Source organism: Phycodurus eques, chromosome 4 (genome assembly GCF_024500275.1).
Source record: "Phycodurus eques isolate BA_2022a chromosome 4, UOR_Pequ_1.1, whole genome shotgun sequence".
NCBI classification, from domain to species: Eukaryota; Metazoa; Chordata; class Actinopteri; order Syngnathiformes; family Syngnathidae; genus Phycodurus; species Phycodurus eques.
In genome coordinates, this window is record NC_084528.1 from 24037108 (window position 1) to 24061123 (window position 24016).

The 24016-nt window shown below is 39.6% G+C and overlaps 2 protein-coding genes across 6 annotated transcripts; one reads left to right on the forward strand and one right to left on the reverse strand.

Moving 5' to 3' along the window:
* The first annotated feature begins 1928 nt into the window (after positions 1–1928).
* Positions 1929–10787, forward strand: LOC133402129 (beta-2 adrenergic receptor). The gene is made up of 2 exons (XM_061675726.1): positions 1929–2073; positions 8859–10787. The coding sequence occupies exon 2, from the start codon at positions 8893–8895 to the stop codon at positions 9925–9927; it is 1035 nt and encodes a 344-aa protein (XP_061531710.1). The 5' UTR covers positions 1929–2073; positions 8859–8892; the 3' UTR covers positions 9928–10787.
* A 2754-nt stretch (positions 10788–13541) lies between these two features.
* ndufaf6 (NADH:ubiquinone oxidoreductase complex assembly factor 6) lies at positions 13542–23437 on the reverse strand. Of its 5 annotated transcripts, none has more exons than XM_061675729.1 (9): positions 23226–23437; positions 22138–22237; positions 20720–20842; positions 19608–19664; positions 19329–19431; positions 19128–19261; positions 18504–18605; positions 17872–17928; positions 13542–14714 (listed from the first exon to the last, which is right to left on the reverse strand). In XM_061675729.1, exons 1-9 carry the CDS (start codon positions 23417–23419, stop codon positions 14586–14588), a joined length of 999 nt encoding a protein of 332 aa, XP_061531713.1. In that variant the 5' UTR covers positions 23420–23437; the 3' UTR covers positions 13542–14585. The 5 variants fall into 5 exon arrangements, with proteins under 5 accessions (XP_061531713.1, XP_061531712.1, XP_061531714.1 ...); XM_061675728.1 differs by having other exon boundaries at positions 19608–19678; positions 22134–22237; XM_061675730.1 differs by having other exon boundaries at positions 19608–19678; positions 23226–23421.
* Positions 23438–24016: the final 579 nt, after the last annotated feature.

The following is a 24016-nucleotide window of genomic DNA, read 5'->3' on the forward strand; positions in this document are numbered from 1 at the left end:
AACTGGTTGCACACACACACAGACACACACAGGCCTAATCCCGTGTTTCCCTGTGTGCGCTGAACGGGCGGGTAATCCTTAATCCGGGAGTCACGGTGGCAGCCTGACCAGTGAGCTGATGCAGATTGAAGTGTTGTGTCAGCATCTGAAGCAAAAGATTCACTTTCACTCCCAAGATCCTCACACACACACTTGCGTCGATGACATCATCCACGACAGCGCTTCGCAAACGTTTGACACCGAGTACCACCTGTGCTTGAATTTATGAAAATACAAAAAAACTCTAGGCTACCTAAATATTTCAATCAAAATGCATTGCAAATGAAAGCCAAGTAAAAATGGTCCCTTTATACAAGTTTAAAAACAAACACTTACCTTATAGCAGTTTTTTTATTTTTTTATTTTTACAATACACAGTGGTACCTTGCCTTACGGTGTCCTAATTTACCAGTTTTTCGTGCAAGCCATCGCTCAGTCAAATTTGGTGCTTTGTGGTGCGCTCAACAATTTGACTTACGAGTGCGCTTTGGTCATTCTTCTGTGTTTTATGTGTCCCTTTAACAGTAAACTTCAACTGGGAGTGACAAATAAACAGCTTGAAGCAAGCACACTTTGCTTCTTTTATGGAGAACTGCAGTCACGCTACTATAGTACTGTACCGTACAGCAGCACTTAGCATTTAGCATCACAGTAGAGCCGCAGTGACGCACGGGTCTCACTATTTAGCACAAGAATCAAAGCGGTGGTGACGTTTGAATGTTCAGGGGCGTCAAACCCATACAGATGGAAACTTTTTTTTTAACATATTTTTTTTTTTACATATATATACATATATATATATATATATATATATATATATATATACACATATTTACTCCGATAAAATTATTACTTTTTTTTGTAAACAAGATGACTTTATTCTTGTAATATTTGAAAAATATATATTCAAACAATAGGACTTCAGTCCCGTAAGACTTGACTGTTTGATTTAATGCTTTAAAAAAAAATCTCTTAAATAATAAATTTTTTGCATTATTTTATTTTATTTTATATGGATTTAGTCCCATAAAATGAAAACATGACTTGCTGTAATATATGAAAAAATATATACTGAAAAAATATTACTTCATTTTCTGTACAATTACAACTTCCTATCTTGAAAAAAATAAACGTTTATTCATGGTAATAAAAGTTTGTTATTGAAAACAAATATTAATTGTCACGAATAACTACAAATTAATTCCCATAAAACTACAATTTTCTTTTTTAACAAATTATCTTTTTACCTCCCAAAATAGCGACTTTTTGTCTAAAAAAAATACAAATGTGTTCCCGTAAGATTAACCTCTTTTCCCTTGAAATAATGACTTTATTCCTGTATTGAATATATATATATATATATATATATATATATTTTTTTTTTTTTATTTATTATTATTTTTTTTTAAATCATACATCATAACCGTAAAATGATGACTTTGTCTTGAAAGAAAATTCTAATTTATTCCTGTAAGGATATGACATTAAATAAAACTATTATTGTCATATATTTTTTAAAACATCTATAATAATATTACTTAATTAATGTAAGATTATGACTTTTTATCTTATTACTATAATCTTGCAATATTCAGACTTTTTGTCTTGGGAAACAAAATACCCATTTATTCCCATAAGATTGTGACTTTTCTTCTTGAAAGAAAATATCATTTGATTCCCTGTAATATAAAAAGTGTTGGAAAAAATACTTCTGTCGCTGTCGTCATCCTCATGGTCAACCAATAGAGGGAGCAGGAGAAGACCTTTATAAAGCTGAGCCTACCACCACCGTGCATCATCATCATCATCATCATCATCCTCATCATCATCATCATCATCATCATCATCCTCATCATCATCCTCATGCTCCTCGAAGCCGGATCAGGGACGGTCGGCCGCGATGGACGTGAGCTGATGAGTTGTCTTTTTTTGGTTTTTGTTTTTAAGGGGAGGAAAGTGAGCAGAATCCGCCACATGCAAGGGTGGAGGCAAGATGAAGAGGCTTCCTGTGGCATCCTCAAAGTGACACTTCAAGTAAGTCCAGCATCATTTACGAGGTCTTCTCAGGGGGTATGAAGAATCACACTTTTGTGCACTTTTAAGGAACGTAAATCCTCAACTCATGTTACATTCGATTGAATGCACATTTGGACCAAATCCACAAGCTATGTTTATTATTATTAACATGCTTTTATTTGTTTATTTCTATAATTAATATATGTATAAAAAATGGAAAAATATACAAAATAGTTATTTTTAGAAGTCACATTTAAAACATTTTAATGTAAAACACTTTCATACATGAAGAAAAATACAGTAGAATGCACTTAAAATGCTGCATTCAAACTGTAAAAATCTCAATGTACCGTATGTGTGAACATAAAGTTAATTACTTTAAAATAAAAAAATACAGAAAAGGTAATACAAATAATTATGGTATTTATTATTAAAATGACAGGAATATACAAGTAGAACAATGAGTTCAAAAAGAAAAATATAATTAAATTAATATAATTACCTTATAATTAAAACAAGTGAAATATAAAGTAGATTCCTTTAAAATAAATAAAGAAATACATTGTAAAACAATAAAATGACTATACAATGTTACAATTAAAACAGAAAATAATGATGACATCAAATAAATTGAATTATTGAATTAAAAAATACAGAAAGACATTAATTTAAATATTTTATTGCTGATTATAACATTTAGAAACAAAGACAATCATGCTCAGTTCTAATGTTGGCTATATTAAAAATGTTTTCAAGTCTCTATTTCCTCCAAAAAAAATAGACATAATTCACTAAACATGCAGAAAATGCAATAAAATATTGAAATGTAACATTTCAGAAGAATTAAATGTAAATCTGTCTTTACAAAGATAATAAACACAGTTTTGATAGGAAACACAACAATAGATTTATTTATTTGTTGTGGCCGACTGGTTAGAGCGTCAGCCTCACAGTTCTGAGGTGTGGGGTTCAATCCCCGTCCCCGCCTGTGTGGAGTTTGCATGTTCCCCCCGTGCCTGTGTGGGTTTTCTCCGGGCACTCCGGTTTCCTCCCGCATCCCAAAAACATGCATTCATTGGAGACTCTAAATTGCCCGTAGGTGTGACTGTGAGTGCAAATGGCTGTTTGTTTGTATGTGCCCTGCGATTGGCTGGCAACCAGTTCAGGGTGTACCCCGCCTCCTGCCCGATGACAGCTGGGATAGGCTCCGGCACGCCCGCGACCCTAGTGAGGAGAAGCGGCTCAGAAAATGGATGGATGGATAGTGGTTGTAGTTTGACATCTGATAAATATTCTGTTTTTCTCCAGCTGGAACTGGGGCATTCGACAAGCCGCAAGGCAAAATGAACAATTCGAAATTGTCACTGTCAGCACAAAATATTCAGGCTTTGGCCAAAAAGCAAAAAAAAAAATAATAATAATTAAATAAAGTGAAAAGCTTACGAGAACACTGATTGTACTTAAGGTTAATCAGAGGCGCTTTAAACGGTGGCAGGTGCGTGCGGACTCCCATTTAACATGAGTTTGAATCTATCTGTCCATTTTCTGTACCGCTTATCCGTACTAGGGTTGCGGGTGTGCCAGAGCCTACACCAGCGGGAGGCGGGATACACCCAATTGTCCACCAGCCGATCACAGGGCACATATAAACAAACAAACATTCACACCTGTGGACTATGCAGAGTCTTCAATTAACCCACTATGCATGTTTTTGAAGGTGAACTTGGTGTCATTTAGCTCACAATAAACTGGCTTTTGAACAGGGGTATGCAGACTTTTTTATATCTACTGTAAGTATAATTGAAGTAGATCCATGCATGTAAATATAGTGCGACTATTGTCGTGCATTTATTTGCACTGGCACTCCGGGGAAGATGATTAGCTGGATATGAGCGAGCCTTCTGCATGAGCAGCGACATGGACGCAGGGAGAGAGTGTGTATGTGCGTGCGTGCCTGTGTACTTGGCTGCTGGAGGAAATGAATGCGAAACTGAGAGATAAGCAATGACAGGGTGGGTAGAGGGGAGTTGGGGGGGGTGGGGGTCTGGTATAGTCGAACAGTTTGGAGCATCTACTGTATACAAGAAAGGGCTCCTTAAGGTCGCTATTATAAAGTGAACCCTCCCCCCTGCCGCCCCAACCTCCAGCTATATCGTAGCTTATTGTTGGTACATCAAGCTACATCGCGGATTTTCAAGCAATTTATTTTTATGGGTTTGTACAGGTATATGGTCTGTTTGTACACAGGTATGTTGCTGCTCGGTGTGGAGTAAGCTAGCAGTTGTTTGAAGCTTTAGAATTACTTTAACATCTTTGCTCATTTCCGGTAGCTCGTCTGTGGTGTTTCGCATTCGCGTCGTCCCTCATTTATCAATCCAAAAAGTAGCGACCATACATTTATTTTATTATTTAGATGGTAAAGCTTTATGCATATTACCAATACTAAATATGCATGTGAGGTACAGGTATTATTTTGGGTTACCTAGGGTCGTCATCCACGCGTTCTACAATGTAGTATCTGTGACTTTTAATGTCTATGGCTTTAAATGGCAGGCCCTGGCCTGCGATTGGGAGTGTAGAGTTGGCTGTTGTAAAACAAATAGATATGAGCGATTTTAAAAATCCACGATACAGTGAGACCGCAAAGAGTGAACTGCGATATGGCGAGAGACAAGTAGTATTGTGCTAGTACTGTGTTAGTATTAAGCTCGCTAGCATACTTTCGTCACATAACATTATGTGGTTTGGTCAAGCATTTTGGTGTTACATATGTACAATGTTTAATTTGCTTTTGTTTGATGTGTCAGTTTGACAGTAAACTTAAACTGAGAGTGACAAATGACAGCTTGAAGCATGCACAATTTGCCTCTTATAAGGAGAACTGCAGGCACGCTATTATAGTACTGTACAGTACAGCAACACTATTTAGCATCACAGTAGAGTAGCAGTGACGCACAGGGATCACTATTAAGCTCAAGCAGTAAAAGTGGTGGTGACGTTTAAGTCTTCAGAGGCGTCAAACACACACAAATGGAGGTGCTACATTGCTTTTTTTACTGAGTAAAACTTTACACACAACATTTGGTACACTTGCACACTCAAGGAGAACTTAAGCACAGATGCTCCATTCTCATTGACAGCTACAAACATTTAAAGGCAACATATTTAGGCATACAAATTATTTAAACACCTGACAAAATAATAACAAAACAATTAGCCAACAATTAGTAATAAAAATACATACATGTATATCATTGCTCTTTTATTTTATTTTTTTTTTTTAATTTTTTTTTTTAAAGATGCATTCGTACACTTTTGTAACATCGCAAAATTGTTTAGCTTATGCTGTAGATGAATGCATTTTGGATAATAAAAACTTTCTTGGCACGGTGCTCGACTGGTTAGAGCGTCTGCCTCACAGTTCTGAGGACCGGGGTTCAATCCCCAGCCCCGCCTATGTGGAGTTTGCATGTTCTCCCCGGGCACTCCGGTTTCCTCCCACATCCCAAAAACATGCATGGTAGGTTGATCGAGGACTCTAAATTGAGCCGTAGGTGTGAATGTGAGTACGCATGGTGGTTTGTTTGTATGTGCCCTGCGATTGGCTAGCAACCAGTTCAGGGTGTATCCCGCCTCCTGCCCGATGATAGCTGGGATAGGCTCCGGCACTCCCGCGACCCTTGTGAGGATTAGCGGCTCAGATAATGGATGGAAATTTTCTTTTCTTTAAAAAAAAATATATATTTTTGTTTTGAATTACATAAAAAATATTCAAAGAAAATACATAAATACAAAATAAAAAACAATATACTTTTGCTTTAAAAAATTGTGCAGAATGACTCTAAAAATATTTGTTTTTACCCTTCAAAAATATTTTAAAATACACACACATATATATATATATATATAAAATGGGGACAATAAAAATTACACTTAGAAGAGAGCTACTACAGCATTTTTATTCATTTTTTCACCGAGGTAACCACGACACAGCATTAGAGTTCAAGTCGGTGAACCAAATACTGTATCTCTGTGACAGCATGTCAATAGATCACACACGTGTACCGAATGTTATTCCTGGCCAGCGGTGTCAAATGTGCTGCAGCTTCATGTTACAGCGCCTCTTTTCTTTGTGTCTGTGCGGATTAAAAAAAACGGCGCGGCCAGCTGGTTTGTGTTTACTACTACAGCTGTCAATTTAGATTATGATGTCACCATCCATCCATCCCTCCACCCATCCATCCATCCTGCTCGCTGCGGCCTCATGTGAGCCAACAGAGCCGGCTTATTTACTCACATAAAGACACATGACATCACAACACGATTACAAATCAAGCCACAAACTACCAGTAAGTATTAATATTTGTTCCATGAATTTGTATGAATTTAGTCCCATGTCGTTTCCTTTCATTTCATAGCGTTTCTCTTGGCTGTACAGCTTCCAGTTCATGTATGTGGTTACTATTCATCCTCACAGGGCCAGAGCATTGGCTCTCGATGACATCAGCGAATTTTACGTCCTCTGATTGGTCGTTCGCACAAAGCAAGACAAGTTTGACTATCAAAACACGTCTGTAGTCATCTGTACATGAGAATACATTTAATAATCAGCATCTCTGGTGAGTAGGAAGATGATATGAATTACTTTCCCAAATTATATTGAATTTTTATAGATATATATATATTTTTTTTTGCTCCAAAATTTTTTCGACATGCATAAAAGGCCTATTTCTTTCAAATATTCACAAATTTCTCAAAATCTGTGTTGGTGAGCACTTCTCCTTTGCTGAAATAATCCGGTGATCTCACAGGTCTTGCATATCAAGATGCTGATTAGACAGCAGCAGTACGCTGCCCACAATACAGTAGAAGGCCACTTTGTGCAGTTTTACTGTACTGGGCAGATCCGAGGGCTCAGAAAACCAGTTAGTATCTGCTCTGACCATTGTTTGCCTCACGCAGTGCGTACATTTTTGAAATACGAAAAACTAATTCTCGAAAAATACAACTTTAAGGGGAAAGAAATTACTATTTTTTTTCTCAAAAATACAACCTAAAAACAAACTTTATTCTAGAACCCCCCAAAAAGAACTGCCATGTTTTTCACCAAAAATACCATATTTTGTAGGAAATATCAGATGTTTCCTCATAAAAATACATTCTCATATAAAAATATGGGTGGTTTTAAGGAATACCAAGCCCAAGATTGGGCAGGAAGTCAGACATTTTGGTTTAAAGTGGCCATTTTGGCTAATGCAATTTTGGCAATACTACATCTCATACTTTGACAAATTCCCGCTAGACTAGAGAATAGTCAAATGAACACCGATAAGATGCAGGTATCGCTAAATTGCAAAGTTTTTTTTTTTGCCTACAGCGTCAAATGTGAGCAAAGCATCGAATCAAGTTTGATGATCATTTCAAAAATTTGGGGAAAACTAAAAAAGAGAGAATTTGTCCAAATGAGCCCCAATCGCAAGCAGGTTTCCAAGACAGAATTTTTGCCTACGCTGTCCAATGAGGACAGAGCAAGCAGCGGCAAAGTTCAGTCATCATTTCGAAGATATTTGGAAAGTTAAATAAAATTCCTTTTGAGGATTGGTCATGAAGAAGCGAGTGCGAGGTCCCATTCATCATTGCTTGCATATATATATATATATATATATATATATATATATATATATATATATATATTCAGTTTTTCTCAGCGTGAAGGACAAGGCCCTGGTGATGCAAAGGCCGAGTTCATTGCAATAAATGAAGCACTTCATGTTTTTTTTTTGCTCATCCTTGTCTACTTTGCCGGTGATACAACGACCTTGTAGAGTTGTGCTCAGAGAAAGCGAAAGACCGTGTTTACCTCTGAGAAATACATGTATAAATAAAGGTCAGTTTAAATAGTGATAGTGTTTTTGCTTGCTTTTGTTGGCATTGAACCTTTCCAGGGTTCAATGCCAACCTTGAACCTTTCCAGGGTTCAATGCCAACAAAAGCAAGTCTACAAAGGGCTGTTCCTCAACTTCATACTCATGGATGAATAGTTGGAAGAGACAGCCTGTTGTGGTTGTCTTCAAGGTTCCCTCCTGTTAAATGCGGTTTTGTTGCTACGTGTCGCTAACTTGGAAATCTGTTGAGATCTGGCGCTATGCCACTGAAATGGCTGTTTGCTTTAAAGCTAATGTGACTGTAACTTAACCACCTGACCCTATTCCTTCTAACCCGTCAGTATTCTAACCTAATACACTTACCCCACCCTTCCTTCCTAAACAACCCTAAACTGAAACACAAAAACCCTTCCTTCCTAACCCCTGAAGTCTAACATGAATATTTTTTGTCTTACTTTCTTTATTATACTGATTATAATCCTTCAAGGGAAAACTAAACGTACACTCTGCTTTATATAAATCACACTAAATCACACACATGCAGGCATGCAAGGAGAGATGTCAGAGTGAAAGGGGCACGCAAACAGTTCTGCACCTCTTGAGCTCGGTCAGTGAGGATCCCGCCTTGCTCAAAGGAGCCTTGACAGTTCCCAGGAGAAAAGACTGGCATCTCTCTAACAACTAGTAGCCATATTTATATTTCACCTGTAGCGGAACTTGAAGCGTAACCCTTCAACTCCAAAGCCTAAGTCCTTCCAGATGAGCGACTGCCGCCCCAATCTTCCTGCTTCCTCACCCTGACCAGTAACCATAACCTCTAACCCTAACCCCCAGTCTTAACCCAAGCCACTAACCTCATCCTCCTTAGCCCTAACTAGTCACCCAACTCCTAATTCCCTTATTGTGGTTTCCTTTCAGGTGCTCACGTGAGAGTCTGGGCCGGGTTAGTCCAATGATCGACACCGGCCCGTCGAGCACGCTGGACGGCGCGGCGGAGGCGCCGTGCACCGTGTGCTGCTGCACACTGGGCAACAAGATCCTCACGGTGGTCTTCATGGTGCTGCTGATCTTGGCCATCCTCTTCGGCAACCTGCTGACCCTGGCGGTCGTCTTGGGCACTAAGCACTTCCGCACACCGCAGGGCTACCTAAAAGCCTCGCTGGCTGCGGCCGACCTGGCGGTGGGTGCCTTCGTTGTGCCGCTGTCTGTCTACGCTGAGCTCTACCTCATGGCCGGCGATTCTGCGCCCGAGTGGACGGCATACAACTCTCAGTCGGTGAGCTTCCACCCTTGCACCGTTATCGGACCCATCTTCGCCGGTTGCACACTGGTGTCCATCACCACCATCTTCCTGATGACGATCGAGCGTAGCATTGCTGTGCTGAAGCCGCTGCACAAAGACTCGGTGATCACGCGCAAGCGGACCACAATCCTCATCGTGCTCTCCTGGCTGGGGAGCTTCTTCCTGGCCGTGTCGCCCCTGGTGTTCAGCCGCGAGATTGTCCTGGAGTACAACACCTGCAGCCGCATGTGCAACTACGCCCTAGGGACCATCGGCGAGTTCCCCTCGCAGGCCTGGAACATCCTGCTCCTCTTCCCCGCCTTTGACTTCACCCTGCTGAGCGGCACGGTGGCCATCAACATCATCTCGCTGTCCAGCATCAGGCAACACTCCAAGCGCAGGAAACACCTGGCAGAGGCCGAATGCCAAAAAGCCAGCAAGCCCACTTTCTCTGACATCAAGGCAGCCAAGACCATCGGGACACTGACGGTGGCCTTCACTGCCTCCTTTACACCCATCGCAGTCTTTGTGGTGGGCAATGTTCTTGGCAACGAGTGGTGCAATTTCTCCTTCTTCGCCTTCTGGATTTTGGCCACCAACAGCTGCTGCAATGTGATTATTTACAGCGTGCGTGACCAGAAGTTCAGGCTGTGTGTGCACAAGTTGCTGCTGAGAGACGCCAATAAGAGCTGCAGACAGACTTGAGCTTTTATTTTTTTGTCGAGTCTGCATGTCTGTCTAAAAGTGACATCTCGGAAACGCACAGAACACTTAAGCGGGGTTCCAGTTAGGACCTGAGCTTTTTGGATGGATTTTCACAGGGTGGGATTGAGTGATTGTTGTTGTTGGTGGAAGGTATTGGATTTTCGGCAAAGATGTTGATGGGTGCGTGCAATCAGTTGGCCAGCAAATTTGTCAATATATGGGTTGACTGTTTTGATGGCGGCATAACCTAACCCTAACCGTAACCTTCTTCCTTCCGAGCCTTAATTCTACCCTAACCAGTAACACTAAACTCTAACTAACCGTAACTCCTAATTCTTTTCCTTAACCCTGAAACCCATCCTTTACCCTAACTGCTAACATTCTTCCTTCCCGACCTTAACCTAATAAGCAACTCTACCCTCTTCCTTCTTTTCCATGAACCCTCGCCCTCAACCTGAACCCAAACTCCAAGTTCTCTTCCTTCCTAACTTTAACCTAACCAACATTCTGCCTAGAGGTGTTCTTTTAGATCGTAAAATAGTTTTACCATCCTCTTAAACTTGTGCTCATTGTTGGGTACTACACCTTTACCTAACCTAACCCCTGATCCCCAACCTTTACCCTAACCCTAAGCTAACTTTAAACCTCACTACCTTTTCATAACAACAGTATTAATACCTCCTCCACCCTCACCATGTTTGTTATCAAAGCCACTTGGTTTTTATTCGCTGAACATTTATTCCGTTTTCATATGTAGGGGATCACCAGGAGCCTTTAGAGCGGCGGAGGGGAGTTGTCTTGTTTTCTGTGAAGCTGTGCTAAAAGTCTGTCGAATGGTTCTTCATCTGAGCTCAATAAAATGTATGACACAGACCAACGTTTCACACCAATTCCTCATGTGAAGTGTTCACCAGATAGCAAATGCACAACAATTACACTACTCACAAAAAGTTCAGGATATTGGGCTTTCGGGTAAAATTTCAGGAAGAACTGTAATTTCATCTAAACTTATGAATATCCAACTTCTTAAAGTTTCAATACTTTTTGTACAACTCGCTGTTTTCTCAAACAAGGAGCTGAACGGCAAAATTTGCAACTTTTGATCCATGAACATTTCCAAAGACCATCACTTCTCTGCCTTTTTGTTACTCTTCCAGTGTCCCTATCTATGTTGCGACCATCTGGTGACACCTTGTAACACTCCAAGCTGAGTGGCTTGCATTTAGCAAGTTTTCAAACAGGACGTTCTCAGAAGGAACCACTAAGCTCATGGTGTCATCAGTCGTTTGCAGTCACAGAAAGGCATACGTACAAATTGCAAGCAATAGCAAGTTGTGCAAAACGTTCTGAAATATTGAACAGTTGGACATGTGCATTCAAAGGTTTGGAGAAAGTCAAATTAAGATCATCTGGAAAGGTTATAGTGCATTTTAGGTTCATCTCAAAATTTCACCCAATAAAGCCCAATATCCCTAACCTTTACAAGCTGTAGTTGCAAGAGTGTGATGGCTACCGGGAAAGTGCAATATTTTTGCTCATAGTTATCATACGGTTAAATTGTGACACCAGCCCATGCCTCGTCGTGTCGATAGAAAAACTTCCTGTTCCTGCGGCTGCTCCCTATCCTTTTTGTAAAATGATGTGATTTGCGAGGTGAACCCAAGGGTGGGCCGAAGGGGGATTTCCCCTCAGGTGAACTGTTGAACTGCTCTCAAGGGCAGCGAGTCAGCATAAAAACTTCGCAGCATCAAAAGATAACTCGAGACTTTCTCAGCCATTACACCGACACCGCCGCCCCGACCCCTAAAGTCCACTCACAGTTGATCAGGTGAGAGTGGGTGAAGGCCCAATTAAAAGCCTTTGATAGCTGCGACTTGGCACAGGGGGGGGGGGGGGGGAATTAAAAAGAGAAAACAGCGTGTTATCAACATCTTCAAATTAGGGTTAAAGACTGGACCCTTTCATATTTGACTAAGACTGAAATTTGCGTGTGTGTTCACAACAATAAAAGGTGATTCTTCTTTACATCATTTCGTCATTCGCAGAGGTAGAAAAAAGTAACATGCCTATTATGGTACAAGGAGTACAAAGTATATCTGTTTTAAAATGTAGGGAGTCAAAACAAAAAGTCAACAGAAAAATAAATACTCAAGTGAAGTACAGATACCTCAAAATCTACTCAAGTACGGATCAGTGGCGTCGCTATGCCTATTTTAAGGGGGTGTAGCCCCCCTAAAAAGTGTTCAACCTCCCCCCCCCCCCAAAATGTATGTCTTTATGGCCTCCTCTTAGCCTCCCTAAAATATAATTTGTGTTTTGTTTTTTTCGGCCACTGGAGAGGGCATCTGTCAATACGCAAAGCCAAGGCCAGCAGAGCGCAACACACAGCTAGTGTGAGTGCCTGCGTAAACAGCAAAGCTGTCAATTACACATAGTGCTGAAGGCAAAAAGATTCGTTTAGGACTAACAAGCTCTCGTTTTAGCTCTCATCTGTGAGCCAAAAACAATCACGGGAGCCTTCGCCATCTTCCTGGGCCCCTTCGTGCGCGCTGTAAAAAAAACACCACCACCACCACCTTCAGTCCCCCTCAGACGTTCGGCTTTTCTACATATTCCTGAAATCATGAAAGATTAACGTCATTGAAAGATGCACGGCAACACGTGTCGCCTTCAGATGACACCGGGGTGCATTACGTAAGCAAGCCACCAGTGTGACAGTCGATACAAACACCTTTTATAGTTGAGGTCTACAAATAAAATGTTAGTTATCTATACATTCATTGTCTTTACAACCCTTCTACACAGGAATGAATGGACGCAAGCAATTTAGTGTTATATACCTAGTGCGAGAGCATCTCCTACCACCTTGTACTATAGAAATAAACTTGACAGCTAGAAAACACCCACAGCTATAAAAAAAAAACAACAACAAAAAACTATTTCTGTCACACGATTAATTCGATATTGCCTCTCTCGAGTTATTCCTGATAAAACTTCACTATGCACAACAGAAATACAGATGTGCCTTGAGATGAGTTTAACTTAAATCTCAAATAGTCTTTCCCCATTGAAATTAATGCAAATGCAATTCAATCCGTGCCAGCCTCCCCCAAAACAATTTTTTTGTATTTTTTAATTACCATGAGATCCATGTATTAAAACAAAGTATTATCTTGGAGTGAGGCGGCACGGTGCAGAATGGTTAGACCGTCAGCCTCACAGTTCTGAGAACCGGGGTTCAATCCCCATCCCCGCCTGTGTGGAGTTTGCATGTTCTCCCCGTGCCTGCGTGGGTTTTCTCCGGGCACTCCGGTTTCCTCCCACATCCCAAAAACATGCATTAATTGGAGACTCTAAATTGCCCATTGGTGTGAATGTGAGTGCGACTGGTTGTTTGTTTGTATGTGCCCTGCGATTGGCTGGCAACCAGTTCCGGTGTACCCCGCCTCTTGCCCGATGACAGCTGGGATAGGCTCCAGCACGCCCGCGACCCGAGTGAGGAGAAGCGGCTCAGAAAATGGATGGATCTTGGAGTGATACTAACTTTTCATCAAAGACATGTTTTGTCTTATATATTTTATTTTTTTTTATTTAAATGAACAAACATCTAAAACTCCGAATTCGGAAGACCACATGATGAAGCTCCAAACCATAGTAACCAAGCAGAAATACTTTTACATTACCTACAGAGGATAAAAGTCTATACACCACGGCTCAAATGACAGGTTTTTGTGATGTGTGTAAAAAAAAAAAAAAAAAAAAAAAGAACAATATAAATCCTTTCAAAACTTTTTCCACCATTAATGGACCTTTGACTTCTACAACGGAATTCATTATTTTAATAAATCTTTTTGAGAGGGGGGAAAAATAATGTTTGCACCCTCTCATAACTTGGATGTGGCTGTGTTCTGAAGCCAGTATATGCGCAAACTAGTTCCGCATTCGGCAGAACAGGTCGATGCACTTGGTTAAATGGTGGAACCCCATAGCAGGAGACCGCGATTAGGGCCAGTCCCTATTGCGCGCAAATAGCGGGGCTCCACTGTACATCTATTTACCTTATGCCCGAACACACCAGCCATTAAGAAAACAACATTTTACTAAGTTTGGCATCAAACCACCATGTAATCAAACTGTAGTTATACTCTTTTCATTAAGATATAGCGTGTTTTCCGGGTTTGGTCACGTGACACTCCGCATATAGCGGATTAACCAATCACATTCAAACTCAAGTTAAAAGGGAGTCAGCACATACCTGTCACTATTTCTAGTTCCTCTGATTAATCTCAAATAAAGATCAGATGTTCTAGTAGGCTTTTCCTGGCTTTTGGCTTCCAGCAGAAGCCTGAAGGTTTTGTACTAACAATGGCAGCTATTTATTTCCCAGTTCCAGCTAAAACCAGCCCCAAAGTGTGACGCTGCCACCACCATGCTCCACTCTAGGTCCTGCATGGTCTTCTTGTGGTGATGAGCAGTGTTGTGTTTGCACCAATTATACATTTTGGAATTATGGCCAAAACGTTCTAACTTGGTTTCATTGGACCATGAAAAACTCTCCCAAACACGTGTGTAAGCTTTTTATATCCACTCTAAATGGTCTGCTTCATGTCATGTCTGTGATCCTCCTGCAGAAGTCTCTGAAGACCTCGGAAGGGCCTTCAGTAAGTCTTCTTCCAGGACCGCAGGTAGAGCTGGATGGCGAGCAGAGGGTTTCTTTTCTGCAGGCTCGGGTGGAAAATGTCAAAGTCCGCCTTTCGCACCCTCTGCAGGAAGTCTTCCAGCACCACCTGCATTGCGCACACACCACAGAAGAAGAGTTTCACTTCACGTCTCCGTGTTTGTTTGCGCCTCTTTATTTTTTTCTTTTTTAGGACTTTATCTCATAAGTCACTGATTTTTTGTAAGTATAAAAACAAACAAACAATATTGCTCAAATAAAATATACAATGTTAAATATCAAATGATGCCTTTCGATACAAGTGGCCCGATTTACAACTTTTTCAAAATACAAGATGTTTGGACAATTTTTTGCTTTGACTTGCAAGCAAAAATTTGACGTATGAGCGCGAAATACTCAACTCACTTCACAACAAGCAGCACTTTGGTAGATAGTGAACAATTCTGCAGGAAAGAGACTTCAAGCTGTTTACTGACGCCCCAGTTGTAATTTACAGTCAAACTAAACATAGAGCTAAAAATTACACATCGTGTATTTAGAACCACGTAGCTTTGCCTTATGACAGCCTGTTTAGCTTAATGTTAACGAACACAAAAGACGGACTAACAAACCTTTTAAGCAACGGGTGTTTGAACACTAACAGTGGACCAACACATGCAACCAGATAATTATTACCATATTTATTACCCTGTCTGAAAACTACCAATATGCCAGTTTACTGATGACCGTGAGGACCGAGCACCTCCATGTATATCCGTAGGTCTGTATTATACTGCCCCCAGGTGGTCACAATGCACAGAGCGGAAGAAGCAGCACAATTTCCATTGCACTGAAGCAAAAAATGTGGGAAAAAAATATTTCATTATGTCATCACTGTACGCTTTTATAAAAGTTAAATATTATAGAGTGCTATTTTTATTATCAAAACATATTACAACAATCAAAACCCCAAAATACACAAACAAACAAACAAACAAAACAAAACAAAAACACGTACTGCTGGAACAGACTATTGGCTTTTTCATTCATTTAAATTGGGCCAGATGGTTTGCAATAGGAGTGTTTTGAGTTACGCACATGGTCATGGAATGAATTAAACTTTTATATCAAGGCACCACTATACAGTACATTTTTTATTTTAATAAGTGGTTAATTACAATTAATTTAATTATATATAACATAGGCATGTAATCTTTTATCAAAATAGATTTATCTGTGACTTATTTCTTTCCGTAAAACTGGTGTTAAAATGTATTCATTAATTTGTATTTATTTTCTATTCATATATCTCATTACATAATTCATTGATTTATTGTAAATAGTAAAACAAAAAATACTGTATTAGTAAGATAAAAAATACATTTACATTTAACATTTCTTATATTAAATAATTGGTTAATTATAATTAAATGAATTTTAAATACAATTACTAAACAAGCATTAATTTTCATTTTATTATCTAAATAAACTAAGTAAAACATGTGTTGATTAAATTTAGCACTTATTTTGCTAACCATTATGATAAAATATACAATTGTTGTTTACGATTCAACAAATTAGAATGGTATTGTGCTGTAGTATTTTGTAGTAAATACAGAGTAGTGAGGTGCTCGTGGGCGTGACTGACATTTACTGACCCATCCAGTTATGATTGAGCCCTACCAATTTTGCTTAGCAACAAGTGATGAGGAGGGAAAACTGTCTGACCAATTGTCGTTGTTGTTTTTTTACAGTATGCAGGCAAGTCAGTGTAGTACCATGTTGTGCCACAAAATGTCGGCCAGCACTGAGCTCCAGTAGAAGGCAGGCAGTGTAATTAACAGCAAGGGGGGGAGAGAGAGAGAGAGACCCCCATTTTCATATCATTTGATCAATATTAAATACACTTGTAAATACATGAATACAAATAATTACAATTTAGCAATTTTTTTATGTCGCCTTGGTTTTACAGTCGTATAGCCATGACTATAAAAAGAGACATGCTGCGTCTTTTTTTCTTGACTGACATAAAATAAGAATCAACTTTTCCTGTTTTTGGTCAATTAGGAGTACCAAAATTATTTCTATTTGCTAAATGCCAGAATAGTGACAGGATGTTTTTGATAAATCTATAAAGACAATACAGTCCTGCCCATATACCCATATATAGCACGACTGTATATGGGTAGATGTCGCCCATGCTGAAACAGCCGTGCTTAAAGTCCAATTTTCAAAAAGTTATTCATTTAAAATTTTAGGCATTCATGGTAAACGCAATCCTTATTGAAAGAGTAAACTGTAGTGGCCGTTTGGAATAGACTTGTTTTCATAACGGTAAAGACAATAGCGCCATAATTGAATTGCACAATTTACGTGTTGCCGTTCAAATTTTTGCCAATTTTGCCTTAATACAATATTAATCACCGTAAAGACATGCAATAGTTCTGACACTTTTACAAAGTCATACATATTCATTCATATATCAGAAACAACACCATTTATTTTGCTGTCTACTATTGTGTGAATGCAAAATGGCTGCCTCATCCTATCAGTTCAGCTCACACATCCCTCTGTTGTATTGCAACAACTTAGAGGTTTTCTCCAGCGGCATTAACGGTAAAGACAGCTTGAGTGATAAAGAAGGACAGTTTGTAAAAGAACCCCAAAAAAGTAACTCTAAAGATACTAAGATGCATTTGTGTTAGTTTTCATGCAAAATGCATATTAAGCAATAAGAGAAAAATCCTATGTATCCAAAAATGTAATTTGCATTTTCATAAAACATGTTGCAAATCATGAGACTTTATTTTTGAACAGACCGTTTGGTTGAAAATCCACCTCTGGAAAATAAACTAATAAATATAATGCCTTAACCTTGGTCATGGTAGATGCAGATTAAAGGATAGCATACTAGCATAATTCATTAATAAGACCTTGAGTGATTCTATTGGTGACTGAAGCCGTTTGACTTTCAATCTGTTGCGCTATGGTTAGATGGTCTATTTCGCTGTTATCTAACTAAGAAGCCTCTGACCACTTGATCATTACTTTTCCGTCTACAAATTTGGATTTTTAGCTGTGTGTTTTGCATCATTTTCCAATTGGTGGACCTGTGACTGTCTGAGACCAAGCTTTCTGATACTGGGCAGCACCTGCTGCTGATACCCAGTATCATTGCACCTTGCAAAGATCCAAGAAACCCTGTGCCGGATGAAGCAAAGCAACCACAAGCACATAATCGAACCAGGGGGTCTCATTTGTCTATTAGTTGCCGTGTGACGACTTACCGTGTGGAGGAAGGCCGGCATCGCAGCTGCCGGGACGCTGGGGCCAAACGAACGTGCCTGCAGGGGGCAAAAAGAGACAAAAGCAAAAATAAACACAAGCTGCTGTTGACTTTATCACTGTGTGCGGCTGTGTGTTTGCGGAAGCAGAAACAGTACGCAGCCGTTGGATTAACCTTCACACTGACGCTCCGCTGCTAATTACCGAAGAATGTTCACGCCTCTAAACAGAGCTGCGAACATCAGCAAACAAGCTTGCTTTAAAGGAATAACTCATGAAACAGACATATAGTGAACCCCCGGCCAATTCGTGTTTCGTTACTCATAAATTTACCTCCACATTTTTTGTATGAAACCTATCCTTGGCTAGTCACAGAAAAACTAATCGATTCACATGGAATTTCCTCAGATGCTGCAAGACGGTACCAAAGCCCTGGCTAAATAAGGAAAGTAATAATTGGTGTCAAGGAAGTATGTAGAAGTGATACAACTTAGAAACATGCTTTGTATGTCAGGGAGGAGTCAAGTTTAGCCTGGGTTGTGACTGGAAGTTGCCAAGTGCACATTTATATACACGCACGTCCGTATCAAAACTAAAGAACACAAGTGTGTCATTTGATTTGCGTTGTACTGACGTTTTGAAGATGAACGTGAGCCTGACTGGCTACGTCGTACACCACGTCCCGGACGTCCTGCTCCCGGCTGCGGCGGATGAAGTCCTCCTGTGAAACTCCGTGCTACAAGAACCCAAACAAACCCATAAACAAAACACACAAAAACATGCATGCACAAAACACACATACACAAAAACCACAGATGCACACAGACAAATAAAACAAAAACACACAGAACCATACACACAGACACAAAAGCACACAGTCACACACAAACAGAGAAAAAATGAATACAGGTAAAAAACACGGACAAAAACATGCACACAAAACACACGAGACACTCACAAACAAAATCACATACAAAAACACACACACACAAAAACACAAAAGCAAACAAAAAAAAAACACAGACACACAAACAAAACCACGCGCATACACAAACCCACGTACACAAAAACATTTTGTCAATGACATGCTGCATCAATTCATGGTTTAAAGGACAGGTACGGTCTATAATTGACGGTAAAAAAGAATTTTTACTTTGGTATTTAAGTACATTTTAGAGTCTGTACTTTCCCTTAAGTACAGGAGTTGAATCAGTACTACTTTAACTGGTCTTTTTTTTTTTTTTAACCAGTATCTCACCAGCATGCAGATGTCCAAGGGCAGGTAGACTCTGCGCCGGCCGCTGTGATGAGGGGTCGCCCTCAGACACGTCACGATGCCGTGCGCCTTGCCGACGTGACTCGCCGCGTGATCTGCATGGACGTCCTTCACACCTGGCGCAACAAGCGCATACGCAAGTGATTAAAACGTTTTTATTTTGTTCTTGTAAGACCTTCTTACCTAAAGACTCGAGCAGCAGGTACAAGAGTGGAGACTGCGCGTTCTCGGCGTATGACTCCAGCTCCTGCAGATTCCGGTAACCTCTGTCATCCAGATCCTTTTCCTGACATGAAACCAATCCATCCATCCATTTTCTACACATTGCTGCCCCCGCTGTTTCATGGTTCATTGTTCACACCCCTGCTATATCGCAGATTTTTAAGTGATATTTTGTTTAATTATTTTTTTACATTATATAGGCAAGTCTGAATTGAGAGCTGTGTGCCTATGGAGGCTTACTCTTTCTGCTATGATTCTGGTCAGCCATCTCTTGGTCAGGTTATGCTTCTTCACCGCCTGCGAAACAAAATCTGCACTGGGTCAATCAACTTCCCAAAAGTACAAAAATATCAACAAACATCATGCAAAAATAAAAATGTGACTATCTTATTAAAATGGACAGATGGGACGGGACATTTGTAGATGAGGTTTTTATTTAAAAAAAAAAAAAAAGAAGAAGAAAAGTTCTAATGTGTAGTACTCGTTTATTTATAGTGCAGTGAAAAGTATTCGCCCCCTTCTCAAATTCTGATATTTTTTGCATAGTTTTACCACTTTAATGTTTAGGATCATCAAACAAATGTGAATATCAGACAAACATAACCCTAGTGAACTTAATATGCTGTTTTTAAATGGGCATTTCATTTCATAAGGAAAAGGATAAAAAAATATTCAAAGTTACCTGGCCCTCTGTGAAAAAGTAATGTCCCCCTAAACCTAAAAACTGGTTGGGCCATCCTCAGCAGCAACAACTGAAATCAATTGTATTCCAATTATTTAGTTAGAATGAATCAACCATTTAATAAAACACAAAAAATAATGTATATACAAAATTATACCATTTAACTGACATTTTATTGTTAACAATAAATCCATAGATTCCAAATTATCGACAAAATGAATTTAAAAAATTAACAAAATACATTTTAACTAACCAATTTAAGGGGAAAAAACAGCTGTTGCAAATCAATCAAATAAATGAGCATTTATTCAATATCCTTGATACCCATTAAGGTCTATGCAATAGTATGCCCTTTGTCTTCGCCAGTAGGACACCTTTGGCATACTCGTAAGACAACTACACGTTACATGCTACAACTACTACATGTTACGAGTGAGGCAAAACTGTGTACTAGTTGACAACAGCATAGTAGTACTACTAGGGACAAAATTTTACTAGTTAAAATCTAGCGCTTCACTATTCGTACTAGTGGCACACAACTGGTGCACAGCAAGTGTCTTACTAATAACGTCAACTTCTGTGTGACTTTTCTCCACACTATTAGGACAACTACATATTACTAGTGAGGCAAAACTAAGTTAAAGAGTTCATTGTCTATTTTGCTAGTTACCCTCCACAGCTCGCCGCTGACTGGCTGGTTGGGTGGTTTGTCTCTGTAGATGTCTTCTATGGCCGTCTTCCAGAACTGCATTCGCATCAGACCGAGAGACTTCTGAGAAACAGAGTCCTTCACCTTGTGCAGAGAAAAGGAACACACGCGTGAAATATACGCATCAGGCATCAGGAGCATTATAGAAAGTTAGATGATTAATTTGAGTTCATTGCTCAGGACATTTTTTTGCGACTTCTGTAGTTTAAAAGTGATAGTTTTTCAACCAAAAAAAGTTACAAGCAACTTTAATTCCTGCTAAGAAATGGACAAAATGAGCAGAATAATTGAACTGAACTTTTTTAGCGGTTTCCGTTGTTCAAAGCACATCCTCACTGATGTGCACTGTTTACCCTAACAACATGGCCGCGAACAGACAAGGAGGAGCTACTTTACAAAAGCAGTCAGTGTTGCCAACTTTAGTCTAAATGACTCACTTCAACATAGTACTTTGGCACCTAGATCACCTAGATGTTTACTTGGCACCAAAATGCCAAAAGATGGCAGCAAAGCTCCACTTTTGTCTCAATAAATCTCAACTCACTCCAACGTAGCTCCTTGGCACCAAGATGGCAGCAAAGCACTACTATTGTCTCAATGAAACTCCTCAACTCACTTTGACATAGTTTACTTGGCAACAAGCTGTCACAAGATGGCAATAAGCACTACTTTTTTTTCCAGATGAATCTCCTGCACTCACTTAAATATCAGTCTTTTGCACAATGATACCACAAGATGGCAGCAAAGCAATATTTCATTGCTTATGCCTAAGCACAAAAACTGAGAAAAGGAGACATTGTCAGTGAATAAGGAAGGGTAGCCCCTCACCACAAAAAAATAAATAAATAAAAAACAAAAATTGGGAATATGTGAATTTGTGAATGCCCAACCCAATAAATCATTTTAATCATCATGCCCAATAAATCATTTTTTAAAAAAGGCTTCAACATTTCAAGTGGTAATTAGGTAACATGTTTACATATAAGGTGTGACTAAAGGGATACTTTTTTTTCTAAGAGGAGGCACTTATTTTAACAATTATCTGAAAAAAATAAGTTTGTGAACGTTGATGCAAGTTAAAGCTATGGAAGAAAATGCTGGGGGAAAACTGTTTAAAAGCTTGTTTGGTATCAGGAGAAATAAAACAAATCCCAAAAGGAAGAAAAATAAATAAAATTTAATTTAAAAAATCGAAATTTAATTTGAATGAAGTCATCATCATTTGCTTCTTCTATAAGCCAAGAAGTGGGTGGAAAAAAAACAATTAAAATCGGATCACTGTTATAAAAAAATTAATAAATAAACAAAGAAGGAACAGAGATTTGATTGAAAGGCCATATTGCAGCCATAACATGCCGTATTGCTGATGGACTACCTGCCTGCGCTAGCTCCACATTGAAGGCTCTCAAAGCCAGGGCAGAGCGTCGTGCCGCCTCCGGCAGCAGGAGGGAGCACACGAAGCCCTCGTAGTCCCTGGACCTGAGAGGGAAGAAAAAGGAAGACCTGTTAAAATGCAACATAACCTACTTCATTGCGAAAGATACAAAACATTTTCAGAATGTTGGTAAACAATAGGCACCACATGGTAATTCCGAGTGGGAGAAATAAATTGACAACTGCTGACTTGAACTGAAAACAGAAACAAAAATGTGCTTGTGTTTGGGGCTAAATGTCGTTTTAGCAACACTTCGGACTTCAGAAATAAAATCAGGAAGAAGAAATCTACAAAAACAAAACCAATATGAGGGCTAAACACGCTGTCAGCCCAGTTGATATTGATTTAAAAAGCACCTTGACTTGGATCTCTTCTGACTGATGTGCGCTTTGACAAGGCCGCACATCAGACGACAATGTTGACTACAATGTTATCATCTCCTGCTAGCTGTGGCTTTGTGATGGGAATCCGACTGGCTCGGCCAGAGTGGTGCGGATGACGAGGCTCGAAACGCTGTACTTACCGGATAGCTTGCAGGGTGGCCGCCCGACCGCAGCATAAATACGCAGTCGTCTTTAAGTGTTGTCACTTGTGTTCACCTTAAAGTATGTCCACAAGGCTGACATGGCTCCCATCCGGAAGGTGTATGTCAGTTTGGTGAAGTTGTATCGGTGTGTAGTATCGGTCCTTTTTTACGAGTACCAGATGTATAGTGTAAGTGCATCCTTTTATTTAAATAGCTTTTCAAGGTTTGCAACTAACAAAAAAAACACCCCGATGAATAAAGATAATTCAGTTACAGCAAAAAAATAGCGGGAATTGTGATTGTTGGCTCTACTTTCTTAAGTACTGAATCACTGTCACGTGTCTGTTTATTTAAAATGAATATTAAACATAATATATTTACCTTCACATGGTGGATTGTTTGTTAGCGTGTTGAATTATATTAAAGGGGAATAATGTCAAAGTGTCGCTTGTATCCAACTCTTCCACACTAACTCTGCTAGTGAGGCAAGCGGAGCTCGGACCCACCTGACCAGCTCCAAGCAGAACCTCTCGTTGTGCTGTACGTCCGCAGTGGCGCTGGCAGCGGCTCTCACACTCCGAATTTCCGCCGGCCGCCGAGCACATGCACCGGCCGGGGACGTCTGCCGCTGGACGGTGAAGAACAGCGAGTGTTTAACGCACGACTTTGCGTGCTTTATACAACTGATGCTCGCTGCCATGTTTTTACTCTTCTACTGTTGGGCTTCTACTGCCGTTTTTTTTTTCTTCCCTCGTTGTTTTTGGCTGGTGACCACCTACTGTAAGCACATTACCGCCCCCTAAGGCGAAACTGTGTAACCTCATGTTTTATTGGGCGCTCACGCAAACATTGAAAGTGTGACAAATCAATTATAGATACATCTCAATAAATTAGAGTATTTAGAGTATTTATTTCGGTATGTCATCTTAACACATTAAAATAAATATATTCCAATTTATTGAAACCTGTATATGATATGATATTATCATATCCATCCATTCATCTTCTACACTGCATATCCTCATTGGTATTATTTTATATGAAATTACAGTACATTATATTAGGAATTTAAGGCTGTAAAATGGATTATATTTTTTGCATCGTATTGGAAAAGGATAACGTGCCTCGGAAACCCATAATGGAACAAGTTGAAAGAAAAATAACAATGTATACCATATTTACATAATAGCTATACTCCTGTAATGTACCATGTGTATGTCATACTTAATGTATGCACCTCTAATGTACCATGTTTATGTCATAGGTAACATATACCTCTAACGTGGCATCATATTTA

Bases quoted from the DNA above. Each gene is read 5' to 3' on its own strand.
- LOC133402129 (XM_061675726.1), top strand. From the start codon at position 8,893: ATGATCGACACCGGCCCGTCGAGCACGCTGGACGGCGCGGCGGAGGCG.
- ndufaf6 (XM_061675728.1), bottom strand. From the start codon at position 23,419: ATGGCAGCGAGCATCAGTTGTATAAAGCACGCAAAGTCGTGCGTTAAA. The intron at 22,238-23,225 runs GTGGGTCCGAGC...CTTCCCTCTCAG, and splicing joins TTCTGCTTGGAGCTGGTCAG to GTCCAGGGACTACGAGGGCT. The intron at 19,679-20,719 runs GTAACTAGCAAA...GACCCAGTGCAG, and splicing joins TCAGCGGCGAGCTGTGGAGG to ATTTTGTTTCGCAGGCGGTG.